Consider the following 20,147-nt stretch of genomic DNA (forward strand, 5'->3'; position numbering starts at 1 on the left):
GGGAAAGGAAGCCACCCGATTGGTTCAGCCGCTAAAGTTGGGAACGTCTCTCAGGACGTGTTTCTGACCTCAACCCAGCAAAGTTGCTCTCTGATTGATGCCCTTGCAACTGAGTAACGAACGACACGGCATCCTTTTCAGCTACACCCAATATCGCCGCAGCAACCGTCATCTTTCATAGAGACGCCAGTTGCCCCCCCCCCCCCCCGGCACAAAACCTCTGCTGATCAACACTGCGGATTCCTTCGGGACCGGCATGAACAGAGGGCTATCTCACCATGGCGACCAGTTCGGCCAACGCAAACCCGGCGCGGAATGAGTTCTTCCAACAGGTCCGTGTTCCTCAACCAGCCGTGAACACTTGCTGACTTTTTCGCTAGTTAAAACCATGCTGTGTCTCCATCAGCCAGTTAGCGATTAGGCAACAAGGCGAAGCCTCCAAAAGGCTCACTGGTTTGACTGAGGAATTGCTCAGTATCCTTAACGACCAAGTCAACCGAGATGCCACAGTGTTTGACGAGAAGCTTGCCGACTACGTATTCTTTCCGCTCTCCCATGTCTTCCGTAGCCACGACCAGTACCCCAAGCCCCTCATCGAAATCGCAATCAAGTGTCTCACCATAGTCATCGTTCACGGCTGGAAGTCGAACATCTCGCCTCAGATCTTGCAACAGCTTCTCATCTTACTCACTTTCATCGTTGGCGGAGTACCTGGAGGAGAAGAAGAAGCACACGATCTGCCCGAGGAAACCGAACTCGAGTCACTGAGGGCGTTGACAGCCCTCATCGCCGTGGCTGGAACTTCAACCAAGGCAGCAGCGGCGCTGACTGAAGAAAAGTTGATTCCGACTCTGGGACACACCATTACGGTACTTTTGGAGTGTGTTGCGGATGGCAGGACACCGGAGATCCAGCTAGAAGCCTTACGAACACTTGCCTGTTTTTACACGGGCATCAAGGATCAAGCTGCACTCGCCTCTTTCCTCCCGGGTATCGTGTCGTCTCTGACGAAGCTCCTTGCCAAGCCCCCGAGAGAGAAGAACAGGGTACTCGTTAGTTCCTTACTTTCTATGAAACTGGTTCTTGTGCAAGTTCTCGGCGATGTCAGAACTCGAAGCATTTCTGCGAGGCCGAACACCGAAGCCTCTTCCGATACCGACAAGGGTGCCATTCTGAGCCCGGCATGGCTCACCGCCACCAAGACACAGATCAAGCTGGCCTTGGCAACTGTACTGAAGCTCCGAACGCATGGTTCGAAAGATGTACGCGAAGCTTTGCTGACGCTATGTCTGGGGCTCCTCGACGAATGCCACATTTCGTTGGAAAATTGTTCCTCTGTCCTCGTAGAGACGGCCATGGTTCTGTCACCAACCGGCCAGACTTCATCGATTGCAGTAACGAGCTTGCACGACTTGGCAATCATTTACTCCGAGCTCGGCGAAACCGTCAAAGTCACATGCTACAATTGGATCACCAGCTTGCCCAGGATCATGCAGTCCGCCGACGAAAGCAAAAAACAGACGGCCGTCCAGAATTTGATGAGGGGCATGTCCCTTGTGGGCAGCCTCCAGCTGGACTCGTCACTCTTGGACGAATCCATAGCAGCAGCTCTGAGGGACAGCGTCACGTCTTTAGTGACTGGAGTCACGCCGGGGAAAGTTTCAGACCAAACGTCGACAGATGCCTCATGGTATAGCCAAGATGTTATGCTGGCCGGCGAAACGTCGAGACAATACCAAAACGTGTTGCTGGGCCAAGAGAGTCAGTTAGGTACAAGGCTGGCTATGCTCGACTTGCTTTCCAACGTAGGCCCAGCTTCACAACAAACCAAACTTGCTACCGAGATGTTGGATTTCGCCAGAGATTCGACCGGAGAGATGCAAATATCCTCCTTCTGGTTGAGCTTCGAACTTCTCAAGGCTGCATTGTCTCGCTCCAGCGATCTAGAGGACCTTCTGGATTTCTCCTCGCTGGGCCCTGGTGGGGACGTTGCCGACTCAGTATTCCAGGAGCTATACTCGTTTGCCGTGGTACTTCTTGACTCTTACTCGGAGCTGTCCGAGATCGACTGGAGGCTGGAGGCTACGGCACTCGAGGTCGCCTCATTTGCCGCCTCTCGATCCGGCGAAGCATTCAGACCGGAACTAATCGATGTGTTGTATCCGATTACGACCTTTTTGGGTTCTTCAAACCTTCAACTGAGGGAGCATGCCATTACAACTCTGAATATCCTGGCTGCTTCCTGCGGGTACACGAGTGTATCCGAACTGATTATCGAGAACGTCGACTACATGATCAACTCCATCTCACTGCGCCTCAATACCTTTGACATATCTCCAGCATCCACGAAGGTGTTGATCATGATGACTCGGCTGACGGGACCGCGTCTGCTTCCTTATCTGGATGATGTCGTGGCTTCAGTGTTTGCGGCCCTGGACAACTATCACGGTTATCCCATGTTTGTGGAGAGTCTCTTCGCGGTTCTAAAGGAAATCGTGAGCCAGGGTGCCAAGTCCGACAAACTTCTTCTGGAAGGCCGCCAGAACGGACCTGAGAGTCACAGAAAAGTAGCGAGCGGCTCGGTGGCAGTCGAAGACGTTGTACGGCTATTGGAGAGGCGTCGAGAGAGAGAGGCTGCAGTCTCAGCTGCCGATGCCAATCTCGAAGATGCCGGCGGTCACCCGCAAATTCCTTGGGGTCCCGGCAAAGGCAAGGCCAAAGCGGATCTTGAGGACGACGAAGGTGCAGCCGGCAACGAAGTCGACAAGGAGAGGCCACCCAAGACACCGACGTATACTCTCCTGGAAAGAATCACGGGCCTGACGCAACATTATCTCACGTCGCCAAGCCCTACGCTACGGAAGTCCCTGCTCGACCTGCTGGGGACTGTTTCCCCAGCGCTTTCAGGGGACGAGGACTCATTTCTGCCTTTGATTAATGCTGTTTGGCCAGTTGTTATCAACAGGCTGTACGACGAGGAGGCCTTTGTCGCAATTTCAGCATGCGACGCTCTATCCGCCCTTTGCGCCACAGCTGGCGACTTCTTGAGCTCCAGAATCAAGACTGAATGGTGGGATGGACTTGGCAAGTGGTGTCGCACAAAAAAGTCGGAGGCCGATCGCTCTCAGGGCCAGAGCAGAACGCGTCAGGAAAGCAGCAAGGCAGGGTGGGCAAAAGCACCTACGAGTCAGGAAATCGTTATTCCTATTCGGTCGGGGGGCGACCTACTTGGTCGCCAATCTGCAGAAATGTCTAACAGCTCGTCCCCCGGCGGCCTGGGAAGGTTCGCTCAAGCAGCCCAAGTATGGGAGGCCGTGACTCGTCTACTGGTCGCCATCGTTTCTCATGTTCGACTCGAGTCCGAGGTATTTAGCGAGTTTCTGGAGCTCTTGACCGAGGTCATCAGTCAGAACGCTGAGGCACGCCAGGCGTTGGAGGCAGTCAATGCCGATGCAGTCTGGCTGGTCCTGTATCAACGGGGACACGTTAAGCCTATGAAGACGCCCAAACTTGAGGGCTACAGTTTTCCGCCAATGACCGGACTGAGCTGAGCCAGATCCATGCGACCAGACTGGCTACGACATCGCGCTGGATAGACGCCCACTGGATACTGATCTCTGACTCGACACGGTGCATCAGAAAAAACGTTAGTTTTCTGAAAAATCAGAGCTGTTGAACGACATGGCAGCTGCCTACGGTATCCGATCAGAACCCACCAATTGGGAGTCAGCCGATAGCTTGGGAGAAGCTAGAACCGCGCTAGAATCCAACACAGCGTCTGGACCGGCGCCACATGCCACTCATGCGTGAGAGAGGCTCCTACATGGGAAGGTCCCTTTGGTTGCCAGGCGCTAGACGATCCACGATGCCCGGTTAATTAATGCGCAAAGGGCCATGCTTGTCAGCTGACGCGGGGTTGTGCAGCACTTTCAGTCTTGTCGGCGAACCCGAGCCTCTACGATGACAGGGGATAGCTGATAGCAACACAATCATCCAATATCTATGATAAGAGGATAGCGAACGTAAGAGGGCAAGATTATCACGGAACATGGCAACCGCCCGTAAACCCTGTTCTTGGTGCTAAACGTCTCGAAGAAGTGCAGAAACTAAGTGATTCATCGGTCGACCCTGTTTCGGAATGATGAAGCGGCGGGCATACGGGCGGGCAGTGGCTCGAGGGGTATCTGTATCTTGAGCATGTTTGCGGACTGCGAAGTGGGAGTAGCCCCCGAATACCCCAGATCCGCACGAGTAGTTGCATTATGCACCAAGGCGACGGGTTGCTGGCAGTGCTATTTGATGGGGGGGTTCCTGAAGGCCAAGGGGCTAGGGAACGACAAGATATCCATTATTGCTTGGACCCAACGTTTGGCCAATCATCGTCGCACATCCGGTCGCGGCCAAGGCTTGATTTCTCTCGGCGCCCAGAGACTTGGGGATCTCAATTGCAACTTTAATACTCTAATACAACAGACAGTTGGACGAACTCAAGGACCACAACACAGAACTCAGGTATTGCGCGTAATCAACTTGATTTTAAATTGCGGCGGGACTGGAGCGACATCACTTGACGTGTTGACCTGAGTCAAGTCGTGGGTGGCACTATTGTCTTTCGCGTCAGGGGACGACGGTACCCTTCACCCGCCGTCCAATCACGGGGCCGTTGACGACAAGTTGATGATTCTGTGTCGAGCGGCCTTCTAGAACGAATGGAAGCTAAAGAAGGAATGCGGCAATTGTTTGTCTGATACGGGGTGTGGCGGCGGCGTCGTGGTCGTCGAACTTTCTACCCGGCGCCTCTGGCGGCGTACGGAGATCGCGTGCTCGGGCGTTATCATCAGAGAAATAATGCCATCCAACGCCCGTTCGGAGTTGTAACCGTATGCAGACTAGAGGCCGAACGATTGAGCATGCCGTCGTTCTTGTGATTTCTACAACAGCAAAATCCCATTTGTTGACGCGAACTGGCTCTAATCATTTGTTCTCTGAAGGCGTCGAGAGTCACAAAACTTCGAGTCAACGAAAGACGCAAAACAAAGTAGGATAAGAAGCCTATACGACAAGGACGCAACTCCCAGGTGGCAATCCCTTCGCATTGAGACAGGCTTCAGTTGTACCTTCTTCCTCTTTACCTTCCTTATCAGCATCGCTGCAAGTCCACATAGGCCGGCTTATCATCGTCGCAGGGGCACGGAGCAAGGGGTGGCCGGTCTAGATGATAGACCCCAGAGACTCGCCGAGAAAAGCCAAGATATCAAACTCTCCCCAGCCAATCATTGACCCTGTCCCAACGACTTACCACCACCATCTCCAGGCGGGATGTTGACCAAGCTTTGCCCGAGAACCGAGCTAAGACAAACACACCACCTTGATTGAGCAACGGGCACGCTGTGCCGGGTGACACTAGTGTTAACACTTCGAGCTGACTCCAATCTGCTTCGGCTCTCGCCCCTTGGGGGTGGACCGTCTTATCGTCGGTGAAAGCTTGTCTCGTCGACCTTTGCCCGAGGAGTCAAGGGTCTAGGCCACACGGACGACCTACCACCCATGCGAAAGACCAGGCTAACATGGCGGCGTGCCCGGGGAGTGGCAGGTTGGAGTCCTACCCCGTGGCACTGGAACACCGTGTATAAGCAGGCAACATGGGGGGTCAAGTGAAGGAAGGTTGCGCCGCACCAGACGGACCAAATATTGCCTTCCGCTCATGGCCCACCGGCCGTCGACTTCTGAATCCTACTCTAGATACCCTACCCAACGCGTATATATATATATATCAGGGGTCTCTTGGCACTTCTTCTTGGAAGGTTCGACCTGTGCTCTGTCCTCCCACCGGCTCGTCCGTCTTTGCCTCATCAACGATTTCGAGGTGCACTTGGGTCTGTCTACCAAAATGTCTTCCCAACCCACCGTCGTCGACGACGAGAAGAACTCCGCCAAGGAGCCCGCCGTGAACAGCCATCACGGTAGCTATGAGGGTTCCCGCGATGAGGAGACTGGTGTTGTCGCCAAGGGCCAGCCCCTTCAACGAAACCTCCAGAACCGACACATGCAGATGATTGCCATCGGTATACCTCGTCTCGCACCCAGAGGCTCCAATGCAGTTCGCTGACTTTCATCAAATAGGCGGCGCCATTGGTGCTGGTCTATTTGTCGGATCCGGCGGTGCTCTCCGAACCGGTGGCCCGGCTGCTCTTGTATGGCTCTCTTCCCACCCCCCCACCCCCCCCTTCTCTCCATCTCGGGTTGGATTGATTCCTGATACTGATTATGAGTTCAAAAGGTCATTGGTTACATGATTGTCGGGATCATGCTGATGTTTACTACCCAAGCTCTTGCCGAGATGGCTGTCCTGTACCCCGTCAACGGTGCCTTCTATACCTACGTTTGCCGATTCGTCGACCCCTCTTGGTGAGACTCCCGACAAAGCACACACACACATACACACTCCGAACCTCTCTGCTAACAAGTGTCAGGGGCTTCGCCATGGGGTGGGATTACGCCATCGCCTGGCTGACCGTCCTCCCCTTCGAGCTCGTCGCCGCCAGTATCACCATTAAGTTCTGGCGCGACGACCTCAACATGGGCATCTGGGTCGCCGTCTTCCTCATCGTCCTCGCCATCATCCAGATCTTTGGCGTTCGCGGCTACGGCGAGGTCGAGTTCGTCCTCAGCATCATCAAGATCGCCGCCTGCACGGGCTTCATCATTCTCGGCATCGTCATCAACTGTGGCGGCGTCGGCGACAAGGGCTACCTCGGCGCCAAGTATTGGCACGACCCGGGTGCCTTCCAGAACGGATTCAACGGCTTTGCCGGCGTCTTCGTCGTCGCGGCCTTTGCATTTGGCGGGACGGAGCTCGTCGGCCTCGCCGCCGCCGAATCGGCCAACCCGCGCAAGGCCATTCCCATGGCCAGCAAGCAGGTGTTTTGGCGCATTGCTTTCTTCTACATTGTTAACCTCTTCATCCTCGGCCTCATCGTCCCCTCGAACGACCCCCGCCTCATGGGCTCCTCGGGCGCCAACACAAAGGCCTCGCCCTTCGTCCTCGCCATCCAGGACGCCGGCATCAACGTCTTGCCCTCCATCTTCAACGCCGTCATCACTATCGCCGTCATCTCCGTTGCCAACAGCTGCACCTTCGGCTCGACCCGCACCATGCAGGCCATGGCCGAGCGTGGCATGGCCCCGCGCTTCCTCGCCTACGTCGACAAGCATGGTCGTCCCATCTGGTGCGTCCTGATCCAGATCGCCTTTGGTCTGCTCGCCTTCATCGGCGAGTCTGCCGACAGCAGCACCGTCTTCGGCTGGCTGCTGGCCCTCTCCGGCCTCTCCTACTTCTTCGTTTGGGGCTCCATCTGCCTTTCGCACATCCGCATGCGCATGGCGTGGAAGGTGCAGGGCTACACCCTCGAGCAGATCCCCTATAAGGTGCCCCTGGGCATCTGGGGCAGCGTCATCGGCCTGTTCCTGAACGTCATCTGCCTCATCGCCACCTTTTACAACGCCCTCTACGTAAGTCTTTCACTCTCCAGCCGACTACGCCTTACCTTCCCAGCAACGGGCAGTCCTTGGCCGTGCATGTGACGAGAAGAGACATTATGTCGCTAACAGACACTGTTCAGCCTTCCCCCAACGCACAGCCCGAAGCTGAGGCTTTCTTCACGGCTTACCTCGCCGCCCCCATCGTCATCTTCCTCTATCTCCTCTGGAAGGTCATCTCCCGCGACTGGCGTCTGTACGTGCCCCTCCGTGAGATCGATCTCAAGTCGGGCGTCGTCCTGGCCGACCCCAGCGACGAACCCTTGCCCGAGAAGACCTGGGCCAACCTGCCTCGCCGCATGGCTCGCGCCCTGTTTTAGGCGGCGGCAGAAAGCACTGTCCCGTTTGTGCACAGCTCTCCATCGTAGCTTTGAATGATGTTTCACCTCCTTCCTACTCTCTAAGCGTGCGGGATGTGGAAGAGAGGCAGATCAGGGAGTGGGTCACAACCATAGTAAGATATGTAGAAAAGGCGAATCATCATACTAGAGAGATATACCAATGTTGCAGTCTCCGTCACCTGCCTACAGTCAAGGAGGTCGTAGAAGCGAACATCCAAAATAACCCCGCATAAGCGTTCCGATCATTATTGGTGCCCTGCGTGGACCGCTGAACTACAAAGAGCCTGTGGTTGAATTCGCACTCGGACGCGACACTTCTGCACTGCAGGTTTGGCCACTTTGGATTCGACTGTGTCTACAAAAAGCATATGTACAAAAAGTGTTCTATCGAAAAGGACGTCGACTCGGCACGGCGCCGCTTGCGCACAAAACATTTGACGATTTCTACGCTCGCTTGCCCAATGCATACATTCAATTCTAACCTAAACCGCCTCGACTGAATGCGGCTCATCACCAGGTATTGGTCGTGGCCAGCAAGTTGGTTTATCTGCTGGTCCGCTGCTCGCCGGCCTCTGCCGCGAGGTCTCGCTCCACCATCTCGATGGAGCCCAAACTAGGGAACCGCTTCGAGAAGTCCTGGACGTAGTCGTCTTTCTCCTTGGCCGACATCTCCAACACCGGTCGTCCGGGAAGTCCAACGCCGACAAGGTGCTCCGAGGACGAGTAAGCAGAAGCTTGTGTTTGCTTCGGCGGCGAACCCGGTCGACCGCCGGTCGGCAGGCTGTTAAGGTGCATCGGCTTTCGGGGCGCCACTGGTCGGGGGCCGGGTGTAGATCGCCCCGCTATCGGCAAGGGCTCGCTTGCCGATGGCCGCACCTTATTGACCAGCACATCCTGCGAACTGGATGGCGTCATTGGCCGAGGCTTGACGCCGCCGACTGGCTTCCTAGGAATGTCGGGAAGTTGCTTGTCCAGTCGGCTTGGGCCAGGACCCGCGTCTGTGTAGACACCGTATCCTTGCGCAGTGCGCGGGACCTGGGCCGAAGACTTCTGTCCCTCGCTCAACAGGTTTTGCACTCTGTTTTGGATGCTGACAGCCCGAGACACTCCACCAATGCTCTTCGGCAGAGGAGCAGAGCCACCGGGGCCAGAATCTTGATTGGAGAACCGTTGGCGGTATTCTGCAGCGGCGGCCTCGACCCGCCGCTCTTCCTCCTCTAAGCGGAGGCGTTCGAGTTCCCGTCTCATTGCGGGTGTGTCTTCGATCTCCTCATGTCCCTTACCATCATCGGTGCGGCCATCAGTGGCTTCCGATCCCTCAATGGGAGTCAACGAGCTGCGGTCCAGCTGCTTGAGCGGCGATGGAGTCCGACCAGGCGGTGGTGCTTGGTTTCCCTCGAACCGCTTGAAGGCATCTCCAAACTTCCCGGCAAATATGTTCTTCGTACCAGAGAGCGAGCCGAGGCTTCCACGTTTGCCGTGCTTCGAATGCCAGTCTCTCTTCTTCGAATCCGACTCCTCCATGCTGCGTAAGAACTCAACATTGGATTCAATGTGAGCTTCCTCCTCGGGTTCCGCCATTGCAGGTGATGGTACCCTGTCGGGAAACTTCGGAGACATGAGACTGGGGGAAGGAAGAGGCCTCGAAGAGCTCTCTTTCTCACGCAGAAAGTCAAGGTTGGACTCGAGATGGGTGCTGACGGGCCTGGGACGACCGTCAATGGATCTTCTCGACTGGGTGCTTGAATCGAGAAGCTCCAAGCTTGGTCGCCCACCTTCCAGTGACGGGCGCGACGATGAAGGATGCCGGACATGGGTCGGGCGTAGCTGGTAGGAAGGGTTACGAGGGAGCGGACCCTCTTCTCCGCCTGGGCGAGACAGCACAGTTTGGTCTTGCTGGCGGGGAAGGCTGGTCGACCGGTGATGATCCGACGTAGGGACTCGCCACACTGGCACTGGCTGTGAAGGCTGTTGTTCCGGCGGCGGAGAAGTCGTCATTGTGCCGGTCGATACATATCTAGATGGCTGAGGTTGAGACTGGTGCTGCGCCTGACTTTGAGATGAGATCGCTTGCAACTCGGGGTTCTTGTTGATGATGGCGTGTGCTCTGCTCATCTCGGTAGGCTTTGGAGGTGCAGATGCCGTCTTGGCAAGTACCCCGGAGGCTGGAGGAGATTTGATCGTCGGTGGTGTATAAGAAGCAGAGACTGCCGGGGCAACGGTTCTGGGCCGCACCGGCTCCGGGTTCTTCGGCGGGGACTGGGACACCGGATATATCTGGTGCACAGGTTTGTCGGCCGGTTGCGGAACCGGGGCCTTCTGTTGCTGCGTAGCAGGAGCATGCGAGTCAAAGTTGAATTTGGACCCTTGCTCGTGAAGAAGGGAAAACTGGTCCAAAGGTGGGAAGCGAGACGCAAATTCGTCAACATCTCCCGCCGCAACCGCCGATGGAGCAGCTGCGGCCGGTGCATCCAGAGCCGCGAAAGGATCTCCGTCAGTCACCCGCATGGGAGATGGGCCGGGTTGAGCAACTTGCTGCTGGGTTTGTTGACTAGCGGCCGGCAATCGTCCTCTCCTCATGGGAACGATGTCAGGAATGGACTGCTCCTGTTGCGGAGGAGGGGAGAAAACGGCGCCAACCACCGGCTTGGACGGGGCCTTGTCGGTCACCGAAGACCGGCTCTGTGGCTCTGCACGTTGTTTTCCGGCATATATCTGTTTACGTCTCAGCCAAGCCCCGCAGAAGCAACGTTGGGGAGAACCTACATCCTGAATAGGGACATCACGCCCCTGCATGGCACATCCTTCGCGAAGAACCTGGTAAATGTTTGGCCGCGCCTGTGGATTCTCACGCAGCATTGATGCTTTATTCGCATTAGCGACCAAGGTACAAACCAGGTCTATCTAGACAAACTTACCAATGAGTTTTTTCAGCCGGTCTGAGAACACAGGATAACTGGGGTATTTGAAGCTCGCATTGAGGATAGCCAATTGCCCCTGGTCCTCAAACGGCGTCGTGTAGTAACATAACTTGTATAGCAGAACGCCTAAAGCCCAGATGTCGGACTTCTCATCGATGGGCAGCTTCCGATAGACATCAATCATCTCCGGACTTCGATACTGCATAGTGGTGTGCTTTTGCACGTCCTCGTCGACGAGCCTGCACTCGACGACCGTCTGTGGTGCGGGTTTGGGCGTCGCAGCAGATCCGAAATCGCAGAGTTTGAAACGCTTCTGGGAACCGTGACTGAGGATCAAGACGTTTTCGACTTTCAAGTCGCGGTGAAGCAGTGGGGGCTTAAGGTAGTGCATGCAAGCGACTCCCTCCGCTATGTCGGTGAAGATGTGGAGGATTTCGGGTTCGGTCAGGCGGTGCTGGAGGCGCGTGTTCATAAAGTCGATCAGGCCGCCCCCATTGCAGTATTCCATGAGCAAGAAGACTTCGTAGCCTCCTCCTCGCATCTCAGATGCATGGGAATCGATGTATGTAACGATCGGACGATGGCCCTTCAGCCGCTTCATGGTCTCGACCTCGGTCCGCATGCTTCGCAGAGCATCCTTATCGGGCACAGCCACCCTCTTGAGGACAGCCATATCCGTACCGTCGACGGCTTTCGGGAGCTTTACCAGGTAGACATGGGCGAAGCCTCCCTCGGACAGGTAATTCTGGATCACCACCCTATGACCACCGACTTGGATCTTTGTGCCTGGTGCGAAGGTGCCAGCTGGCGCCGTGGCCACAGGGGCAGGCATTGGAGCGCCATAGGTGGCAGGATGAGCAGCTCGTGGAGCCGCAGCGGGCATGTGGTGACCGTAAGAAGCCATGTTGACTGTGTTCGTTCGAAAACGTATCGTCGGTAGGAGGAGTCGTGTCGCCGCCCGAGGCAGCGAGACTTGGCAGGCGGATGATCAGCGGGAGGTTGAGGTCGGTGAGAGGATGGACGAGCGAAAAGATTGGGGGGGGGAAGGAGGTTAAAGGAGAGGGTCAGTGACGTTGACGAGCGTTGACGACCCGGGCAACACAATCAAGCCATTCTTCGGGTGTCGATGTGTCTACTGGTGTCTTTGATGAGTTGGTTCTAGGTTGCCATGAAGCTGGACCCGACCTTGGACACGCGTGGTTCGCAGGTAATGGGTAGGTACGGAGCGTCCATCAGCCGCTGTTAGTGGTGGAGCGCGCTGGCATAAGGCTTTTGGGGAGCTAACCAAGACCCTGTTCCATGTTTCGCAATGCAGTCGGACAAGTGTCGGGTAAATGCGCCGCTAGATATGTCATTGGTTGTGCCTTTGCTGCAAGCGGGTCCTGCCAGTCGGCACCAAGTGTGAATCTCATCTAACCCCGTTAGCCGTCCCAGATCCAGATTCGTGTGGTGGGGTATTACTCTGTCCCTTTAGCTCAAGAAGTTCTTACGTAGGTGGTTGCTACTTATCGATATGCGATAACGATAAGAAACATTGAGAGCCGCCGATAATTTTTTATTCTCCATTGCCCAACGCTGGGGGTAGACCCTCGAGCCTCTTCGCTGCAGAGCTGCACCTTTTTTTGTTGTCCGATCTTGCACGCTAGAAACGAAAGGAGGAAAACCTGCACACTTCCAAACAGACGACGACGAAACGATTCAAAATGGTGGCTAAGAGAAAGAGAGTGGAAGTCGCGGAGGTGACGCCTGCGACCAAAACGGCGCCTGCGAAAAAGGCCAAGGCGACTTCCAACGGCTCGGCTTCGAAAGAGACGACCTTGAGCACGGCGCCGACCGAAGAGTTGACGATCCAGATTGTAACCGGCTCCTATGACCGAGTACTTCACGGTATCAATGCTACGATAAAGCCAGAGGGCAAGGTCGACTTCGCCGACACGTTCCTTTTCTCTGCGCACACTTCGGCAATCCGTTGTATCGCCCTGTCGCCTCTCTCAGCCCCGGTTCCAGGCCAGGGCCAGAAGGTTCTGTTGGCATCCGGCAGCACAGACGAGCGCATCAACCTCTACAACCTGTCGGCGCATCCCCCGAGCCGTAAGAACCAGGAGCTGCTGTCCGCTGTCTCTGCCCGACCGATCCTCGAGAACCCCAAGAATCGTGAGGTCGGAACGTTACTCCACCACTCCTCGAGCATCACCAAGTTGGCCTTCCCCACGCGCTCAAAGCTGCTTTCTTCGAGCGAGGACTCCACCATCGCCGTTGCAAGAACGAGAGACTGGTCCGTCCTGTCGACGATCAAAGCGCCGATAGCCCAGCCCTCCGGCAGACCCAGCGGTGACACGGCGCCGTTTGGCGGTACGCCGTCCGGTGTCAATGACTTCGCCATCCACCCTAGCATGAAGTTAATGATCAGCGTCAGCAAGGGCGAACGGTGCATGCGGCTGTGGAACCTCGTCACCGGAAAGAAGGCTGGTGTCCTGAACTTCAGCCGCAGCATGTTGCAAGAGGTCGGCGAGGGCCGGGTCTCGACGGGCGAAGGCCGGCGGGTAGTGTGGGGAAAGGCGGACGGCGAGGACGAGTTTGCGGTCGGATTCGACCGCGACGTCATTGTTTTCGGCATGGACAGTGTCCCCAAGTGCCGCATCATGTCCGACACGCGGACCAAGATTCACGATTTGTCCTACATCACCATTGACGGCGAAACCGAGTCGAGTTTGTTGACCGTCTCCACCGAGGACGGACGGATCTTGCTCTTCTCTACGGCATCGGACGACCTGCAAAAACCCGACTCGGAAGACAAGACACTGTCGAGTGCCAGGTTGGTTGCCCAGATCGGTGGCAAGGAGGACGGCGTGTCTGGCCGCATCAAGGACACGGCTTTTGTGCAGGTCAAGGAGAACGACTCAACGACACTGTTCGTCATCGCCGGCAGCAGTGATGGTAAGGTGCGGTTATGGAGGGTCGGCGCGGAGGAGCTCAAGACCAGCAAGGGCAAGGGCAAGGGCAAGGGCAAGACCGAGGCGAAGCAAGCTGGTAAGTTGCTGGGGACCTACAACACGAATAACCGTATAACCTGCGTGGCGGCATTCGCCATGATACCCCGGCCGGAAGGAGTGGAGAGCGAGGACGAGGGTGCTGAGGATTCAGATGATTCCGACGAAGACGACGAGGAGTAACTCCAGAGGCGATTGTACGCATAACAAAAGATAATTCGAGATGACCAGTTCGTTTGCTGTATCCGTACCTGCGCCCACTTCGGCCGGGAGACGGAGATGGAGTAATGGAGTTCCGCCCCACTACGTATGTCAAACGGAGGATCGGTCCCGGCTTACCGTCGCCCGATGTTGCCCTCTCGGGCTGGCTCGCGCTGGCTCGTGCAGAGAAAGTCCCGCTGATCGGCACGTCGAGCGTGTCTCGTATTGGTCTGCAGATTACATGCTTATCCCAATTCTGTCTTTTACGCACATGCAAGTTGCATTACCATTTAGGCACGTCGTTAGCCTCATGGGTTGAAGGTTGGGGGTCCGAAAAGCCTCGTCTGTAGCCTAGCTTCAAAGACAGCAGGGCAGCAGCTGGATGATTGGGAACTTGAGATTGGAGTGGAATCGCAGCCAAGGGAAAGGGACGAAGGGACATAATCCTGCGAGACACGCACGCAAGTGCGGCAGGACTTCTGGCTGAGGTTGGGATGAAAGGCGTCGTCTAGTGTACGATAGCCAGCTCTCATACGTGCCCCCGATGCCCCTTTCCTTCTGTGTGTCTCCCTTAAAAGTCGAAAGCGAGGTGGTGGGTGAGACTCGGCAAGACATTGGACCCCGACGGGACGCAAGGCCATCGTCGTCCTCCTGCTGGCCCTCTCTTTCTCTTTTTAGTGCTGCTACACCTGACTAGTGCTGGAGCCGGGATTCAGTCCAAATTCTTCTTTCCCTCGCATCTCACACCTCCACTCGGTTTACCAAACGGTTTGGTCAGGGAATATGGCTGAATACGCGGACTCTTCGGTTTCTGGAGCACCACTACGGACCTTATATCAGATGCTGAGTCAATGCAAACCGTAGCCTTCATGGGTCCCGGGCTGTGTTCCAAGGGCACACGCCAAACACTTGAGACTGTGGAATCCTCCGGTGCTCGTGCCGTCGCAGTCGCAGTCACAAGACGCCTGGCGCGCGGGGACGGCTCGTCGGGAGGTTGGGAGCGCCGCTGGCTCGCACGGCGGAGCAGGCTGCGAAGGGTGGTGCGGTAGAACAGTCAAACGAACGGAGAGTTGAACCGGGGGCTAGCAGATTGTGGGGTAGCGGCGAATCAGCAGGCCAAGAATGTCATTTCAGGACCCGAATCTGGCGGGCAGCCAGTCATGTGGCTCCACCTGGGAGACAATGCTATTGCATGCAGTTGGGGCTTGGCGCCAGTGTCTCCTCCATACCCCTAACTTCGACTCATGTGCCCTTTCTGGCCCTGTGCTCGGCGAGTGGTGGACTGGTGGTGCTACTACTTTACAAACACCCTGCCCTTAACGAGAGCCAAAATGCAGAAATTTGGAAAAGGCCACAGTCAATTGGTCGGTCTGGTCCGACGGCAACGGGGAGAGAATCCTTACCTTGCCGGGCCACTCGACGACGGCAAGTGCAACGCATGCGCATACATAGTTGAGGCGAGAGCAATGCGAGTGGCACATCTTCTCTGATGCAAGCGACGGATGCATTAAAGAAGGAGACAGTATCTGTACGCAGATAGGTCAAATGAAGGTAGCGGATTGGCAGCGCAGGTGGGGAAACCTACCAGCATGGGCAAGTATCAAGTCACCACAATGTATACAGCCGGCCATTCCGCACTTGAAAGGTACCCGTGGAATGACAAAACGTGCAAAGTTCAGACATGTGAATATTTGTATTTTCCCATCCCTTCCAACCCAAGATCCCTTCTCCCTCTCCTCTCGCTTTCTCACCTTTTCTTCTTTTGCCTCTCGGTCCCGTCTGCCGCATCTCTATTCTCGGGGATAGGGAGCCACCCGTCTTACTTGCGCCCGATTCTGCTGGCGTTACTGGTTCTCCCCCCTCAAGCCACACAACGCAGAGACCACACCACCACCACGCCAACATCCCCCTCTTCTCGTCCGTCGCCCGCATCTGTTTTAACGTCGTGTCTCGTCGGCAAGCAAGACGCGCCAGCTGCACGTACCGCACTCCGACATACGCACGCGCACTCGCACGCACACACGGCCTTTACAGACTAGACCAGGCCACTCATGCTGACTTGGCTGCCACGGACACCAGCAAGCCACGGCGAACCGACCTCTGAGGGATGATGCCAACGCCTCCTACTCCTTCATTCCCGTCGCCTAAACGCATTTCCATTTTCGTCACATTGCTACCAGGTGGCCTTGATTGGTCCCTTTTGCATATTGGTCTTGCCTCCTCTTGATCTCCTCTTCTCATCCCTCCACTCTTCCCACCGCCCACGAGAACCTTGCCAGGGGTTTGTCTAGCATCAGCTCCTCCGAGCTCGACCTTTCATGCTCCATAGCCAGCTCGTCGTATCTCCCAACAATTTTTAAACTCTGGACCATACCTTATAGTCTCTACACAGCTCCTGCGCGTAAGGCCAATTCCACCCTCCTCCTCCTCCGCCGTTCGTCCCAATTGTTCGCCCATCTCTAGCTTGAGGCTGTTCAGCAGCCCACGTGAGCCGAGACACTTGCCCCCTCGTCTGAACTTGCCTGTGACGACCACAAATCCTTTCACGAGGACGCTTGCGGGGACAGTCGACCCTTTTACATAAACGCTCGACGTTGGCGGTCATCTCGTACGCGCCCTGTCCGTCTCCGACATCTCTGATGTGGGAACAACACTCCCCGATTTCCCACCTGCACACCCGCTCGCCAGCTGTATTCTAACGCTTCTGTCCTATAGCTCTCCCAACAATTTCTACTTATTCACCCACGGAATCGACTCAAAATCAGCATCATGTCTGAGGAAGGCCCCCGTCTCATACGGCCTATCCCCCGTCGACCATTCGACTTTAACCGCACGAACCCAACCCCTCCAGAAGACGACTCCTCCTCACCCAGCCCCAACCCCGAGATCGATCTGTCTAAACTATATAATGGCCCCGCACCGTCTTCGGAATCCGGCTCCGGTTCCATACCACGCGCACAGTCTGTGTTGAACTTAACCGGCTCGACGCTCTTCGGCATATACTCCCCAACGTCGTACGGCAAGGATCGTTGCTACAATGACCGGGATGAGCCGGAAACCCCTTGGGGAACTGGGGCTCAGACGCCAATCAAGCGGGCGAGTGTCGATGATACTACGTTCGAGCTCATGAAGGATCGGTCGAACATCATGCGCCGGCAGTCGTCGTACCGGAACGGGGGCAACGCGCCATCTTCATCGACCGCAGCTACCGCGCTGTTTACCATCTCTCGAGTTGGACTGCTTTTCGTGATCGGTATGGGGTACGGAATGATGGTCACGAGGTTGCAGGATGAACACAGATTCTCTTCCTTCCAGGTAGAAACCATGATTAAGCCCGGCTACGACTGGCAGTACCTGACACTGTGGGGCTTATCTGGTGTGGTACTCGGCGGCCTCCTTCCTTGGTTTGACGGCGTTTGGGAGGATACCTTTGGAAAGGAAGAACAGATCGGCACCTTGCAAGAAGATGTCAGCCCGGTAAAGGACTGGGCTCTAGTCGTCCGCAGCATCGGCGCTTTTGTCGGCATTGTTTTCGCCATCGTAAGTCGTACCCCCCTTCTTCTTCATATTGAGTGACGATTATCTGACAACGAACAGCGTAAGCTTCCATGGGCATCGACTTTGCAAGTATCCCTTACGTTGGCGCTGGTAAACCCATTTCTATGGTACTTGATTGATCGCTCAAAACCCGGCTTTCTACTTTCGGCCGCCGTTGGCCTTGCCGGATCAGCGATGCTGATGGGCATCAACCCTGACGTGATGCCAACCCCGTCTTCCCTAACCTATCGTAACGAGTCGGAGAGGGCCTACTCGGAACCGGTTGCTCTCGGGGGACTCGCTAGCCAGAAGACCATTGAGACCGGGATTTGGATGCTAAGTGTTCTGTTCTGCAGTTGCGTCTGCTTTGGAAACATTGGTAGGCGGTTGGCACTGAACAAATCGGCCACCGCACGTGGGCGATGGGCCGGCATCAGATGAAAGATAACGTCGGTGTAAGAATGGCTTGCTTGTACTGGGAGCCCGAGATTTCAGATCATGAGGTGTGTTTCTTTTCGGTTGGACGGAACTTCTCGGGATAGGTGGGACAAAATATGGCGGCATACCCAGTCGGATAGGGACCCTCAGGGCGACGAATGTCATCAAAGCTCTGTATTGTTTGAGAGGCAGCATAATGAGACTCCAGCGCTGAGACTCTGCCGCCCGATCAGTGGCGGCCTCCAAAGCAAAGTTTCTCTTCTTTCCTGCACGCCTAGACATGGTGATGAACAATGTGAATGAGCTTCAGATGTGCCTCATTGTCAACTTATGTATGACTCGATGGGATACGACGCATGACCTAGATCTTGCTTGGCTCTCATAGCAAGCAGCTTTTGATCACGCTCTCGTATGCATACACCACTCTTGTGTGAAGTGGTGCAGCCAAGACGGACAGTATCCAGGTCTGGTCAACGTATCTAACTCGAGTTAAGCTCCCTCTAGACGAAGCAAGATCGTAATCAATCCCTGATCCAGTTTTCCTATTCTTCATTGCTCTCTCGTCCACGATCATTCTCTAAACCTCTGTAGTTCTTCAACTTCTTTTTACACCCTTGGGTGTTAATGTTTTCTATTTCCCCCGACGGTTCCAAACGAAACCACGTCTCTCTGTCCGTGCCACTCAGCCGGCGATGCACCTCTAGTTGCCCCTACTGATGATATCGACGACGGCCTGTGCCTTGGCAGTGATGTTGCTGCCGTAGTCCACCTGCGGGAGGCCCATCATCGTGAGCAGCTTCGGGTTGCTGACCATCTCGTTGACCGTGACACATCGGCCACAGACGTCGGCGAAAGACTCGGCGGCGGCGTTGGGACCGGTTCGGCCTGGGATCCCCATGTCAGTCAGCAAACAGCTCCTCTTTTTTTCCTTTTTTTTTTTCTGCTCATCCATCTCCGTGCATGCGTCTGGCCGGCTTGGCCCGTTTGGGCGGGGTGCGGGTGCGGCGTCTGGCACTGCAATCAATTGTGCGTAGATGTTGCCAAAGCAGTGCTGCTCGGGCGCGAATGTGTTCTAACCTGACTTCTGCTGCGGGATCTGGTCCGGATACTGCACGGGTTCGCCGTCCCGAATGTGGTCGAGCTCGGTCATGATGTACCGGGAGCGGTTGACGAAGTCCCAGATGTGGAAGAGACCCCTGTGGGGGTTCGGCGGGATCCAAGCTGGGTGGGCCTCAATGGCCGTGATGAGGTCGGAGAGTTTTTCAACAATGTTGACTCGCACCGTGGGGGACGGGAGGACGGACGACATCTTGGCTGGAATTCCTGATATAGTGAGAGGTGAGGTTGAATAGAGCGGGTAGAGATTGTAATGATGTGGATTGTTGAAACAGTCGACAAGTTGACTGGGGCAACAGCCTGCAAGAAGCGAATCGCAATGAGTACCGGTTACTAGGATAATAGTGAAGAGCCTTTCTTAACAAGGCCTCCCTCCCCATTGTCGAATTAAATCTCACACGCAAAGTTTCCTCATCTGTGAGCTGTCGGTGAGGGTAAGCAAGGGTTTGGAACGCGCTGCCGCGTTATTGTGGCATGTTTCCTCGCACAGACTCGGCTGTACAACGAGCAAGCCACAGCTTCATTCGAATTAGGTTGCGTTCTGCTGAGGGGAAGCGAGTGGGGTCGAAATGGCGGGATCTGGGAAACAAGGTCGAATGGAGGGGTTCGAGGGGTTGATGGGGTCAATGGCTGATCCAGAATCGAAGATCTGCTCTGGTTCTGGAAGATCAGTTGCAGTGCCGATTTGACTGACGAGCACTGCGTGTCTGCACTAAGCGCTCTAGGCAGAATGCCAAAAGCCAAAGAGTAAACCCCTGTTGTTCCTCGGCATGTGTAACAGAACAAGTTCAGCTATAACAAACACAGGTTTCTTCCTCTGGGAATTTTGTTTTTGTTTTTTTTGCCGAACTTTTAACCCAGCCGAACCATGCAGGTTTTCGGACATGGAAGATGTAATTTGGGGCGCTTCGTTCTCTCGTTTCTTGCCACTTCTGGTTGAGGACATGTTCGTGAAGCTGAAGCAGCGACATAACAGATAGGAGCATTCACCCACCCTCGCCTCGCTTTTCTGCTTTGGGCATAGCATGGTAAGAAGAGCGCTACTGGAACTAGAGCTGAACCTT

At 55.5% G+C, this 20,147-nt stretch overlaps 6 protein-coding genes across 6 annotated transcripts; 4 read left to right on the forward strand and 2 right to left on the reverse strand.

Moving 5' to 3' along the window:
* The first annotated feature begins 99 nt into the window (after nt 1-99).
* CDEST_00755 (Putative TEL2-interacting protein) lies at nt 100-4,483 on the forward strand. Its single transcript, XM_062916914.1, has 2 exons — nt 100-332; nt 381-4,483. The coding sequence occupies exons 1-2, from the start codon at nt 279-281 to the stop codon at nt 3,549-3,551; spliced, it is 3,225 nt and encodes a 1,074-aa protein (XP_062772965.1). The 5' UTR covers nt 100-278; the 3' UTR covers nt 3,552-4,483.
* Nucleotides 4,484-5,890: 1,407 nt separating this feature from the next.
* On the forward strand, nt 5,891-7,859 carry CDEST_00756 (uncharacterized protein; the record flags this gene model as incomplete). Its single annotated transcript, XM_062916915.1, has 5 exons — nt 5,891-6,065; nt 6,124-6,194; nt 6,281-6,408; nt 6,474-7,512; nt 7,623-7,859. The coding sequence occupies 5 exons, from the start codon at nt 5,891-5,893 to the stop codon at nt 7,857-7,859; spliced, it is 1,650 nt and encodes a 549-aa protein (XP_062772966.1).
* An 84-nt stretch (nt 7,860-7,943) lies between these two features.
* CDEST_00757 (Putative serine/threonine-protein kinase, active) lies at nt 7,944-12,207 on the reverse strand. The gene is made up of 3 exons (XM_062916916.1): nt 10,799-12,207; nt 10,647-10,744; nt 7,944-10,595 (listed from the first exon to the last, which is right to left on the reverse strand). Exons 1-3 carry the CDS (start codon nt 11,703-11,705, stop codon nt 8,424-8,426), a joined length of 3,177 nt encoding a protein of 1,058 aa, XP_062772967.1. The 5' UTR covers nt 11,706-12,207; the 3' UTR covers nt 7,944-8,423.
* Nucleotides 12,208-12,504: 297 nt separating this feature from the next.
* CDEST_00758 (Putative WD40/YVTN repeat-like-containing domain superfamily) lies at nt 12,505-13,974 on the forward strand (the record flags this gene model as incomplete). The annotated part of the gene is made up of 1 exon (XM_062916917.1): nt 12,505-13,974. The coding sequence occupies one exon, from the start codon at nt 12,505-12,507 to the stop codon at nt 13,972-13,974; it is 1,470 nt and encodes a 489-aa protein (XP_062772968.1).
* A 1,733-nt stretch (nt 13,975-15,707) lies between these two features.
* On the forward strand, nt 15,708-18,193 carry CDEST_00759 (Putative insulin-induced protein family). Its single transcript, XM_062916918.1, has 3 exons — nt 15,708-16,600; nt 16,708-17,532; nt 17,590-18,193. Exons 2-3 carry the CDS (start codon nt 16,762-16,764, stop codon nt 17,968-17,970), a joined length of 1,152 nt encoding a protein of 383 aa, XP_062772969.1. The 5' UTR covers nt 15,708-16,600; nt 16,708-16,761; the 3' UTR covers nt 17,971-18,193.
* Nucleotides 18,194-18,275: 82 nt separating this feature from the next.
* CDEST_00760 (uncharacterized protein) lies at nt 18,276-19,772 on the reverse strand. Its single transcript, XM_062916919.1, has 2 exons — nt 19,045-19,772; nt 18,276-18,852 (listed from the first exon to the last, which is right to left on the reverse strand). The coding sequence occupies exons 1-2, from the start codon at nt 19,274-19,276 to the stop codon at nt 18,668-18,670; spliced, it is 417 nt and encodes a 138-aa protein (XP_062772970.1). The 5' UTR covers nt 19,277-19,772; the 3' UTR covers nt 18,276-18,667.
* Nucleotides 19,773-20,147: the final 375 nt, after the last annotated feature.

Source organism: Colletotrichum destructivum, chromosome 1 (assembly GCF_034447905.1).
Source record: "Colletotrichum destructivum chromosome 1, complete sequence".
Classification (NCBI taxonomy): Eukaryota; Fungi; Ascomycota; class Sordariomycetes; order Glomerellales; family Glomerellaceae; genus Colletotrichum; species Colletotrichum destructivum.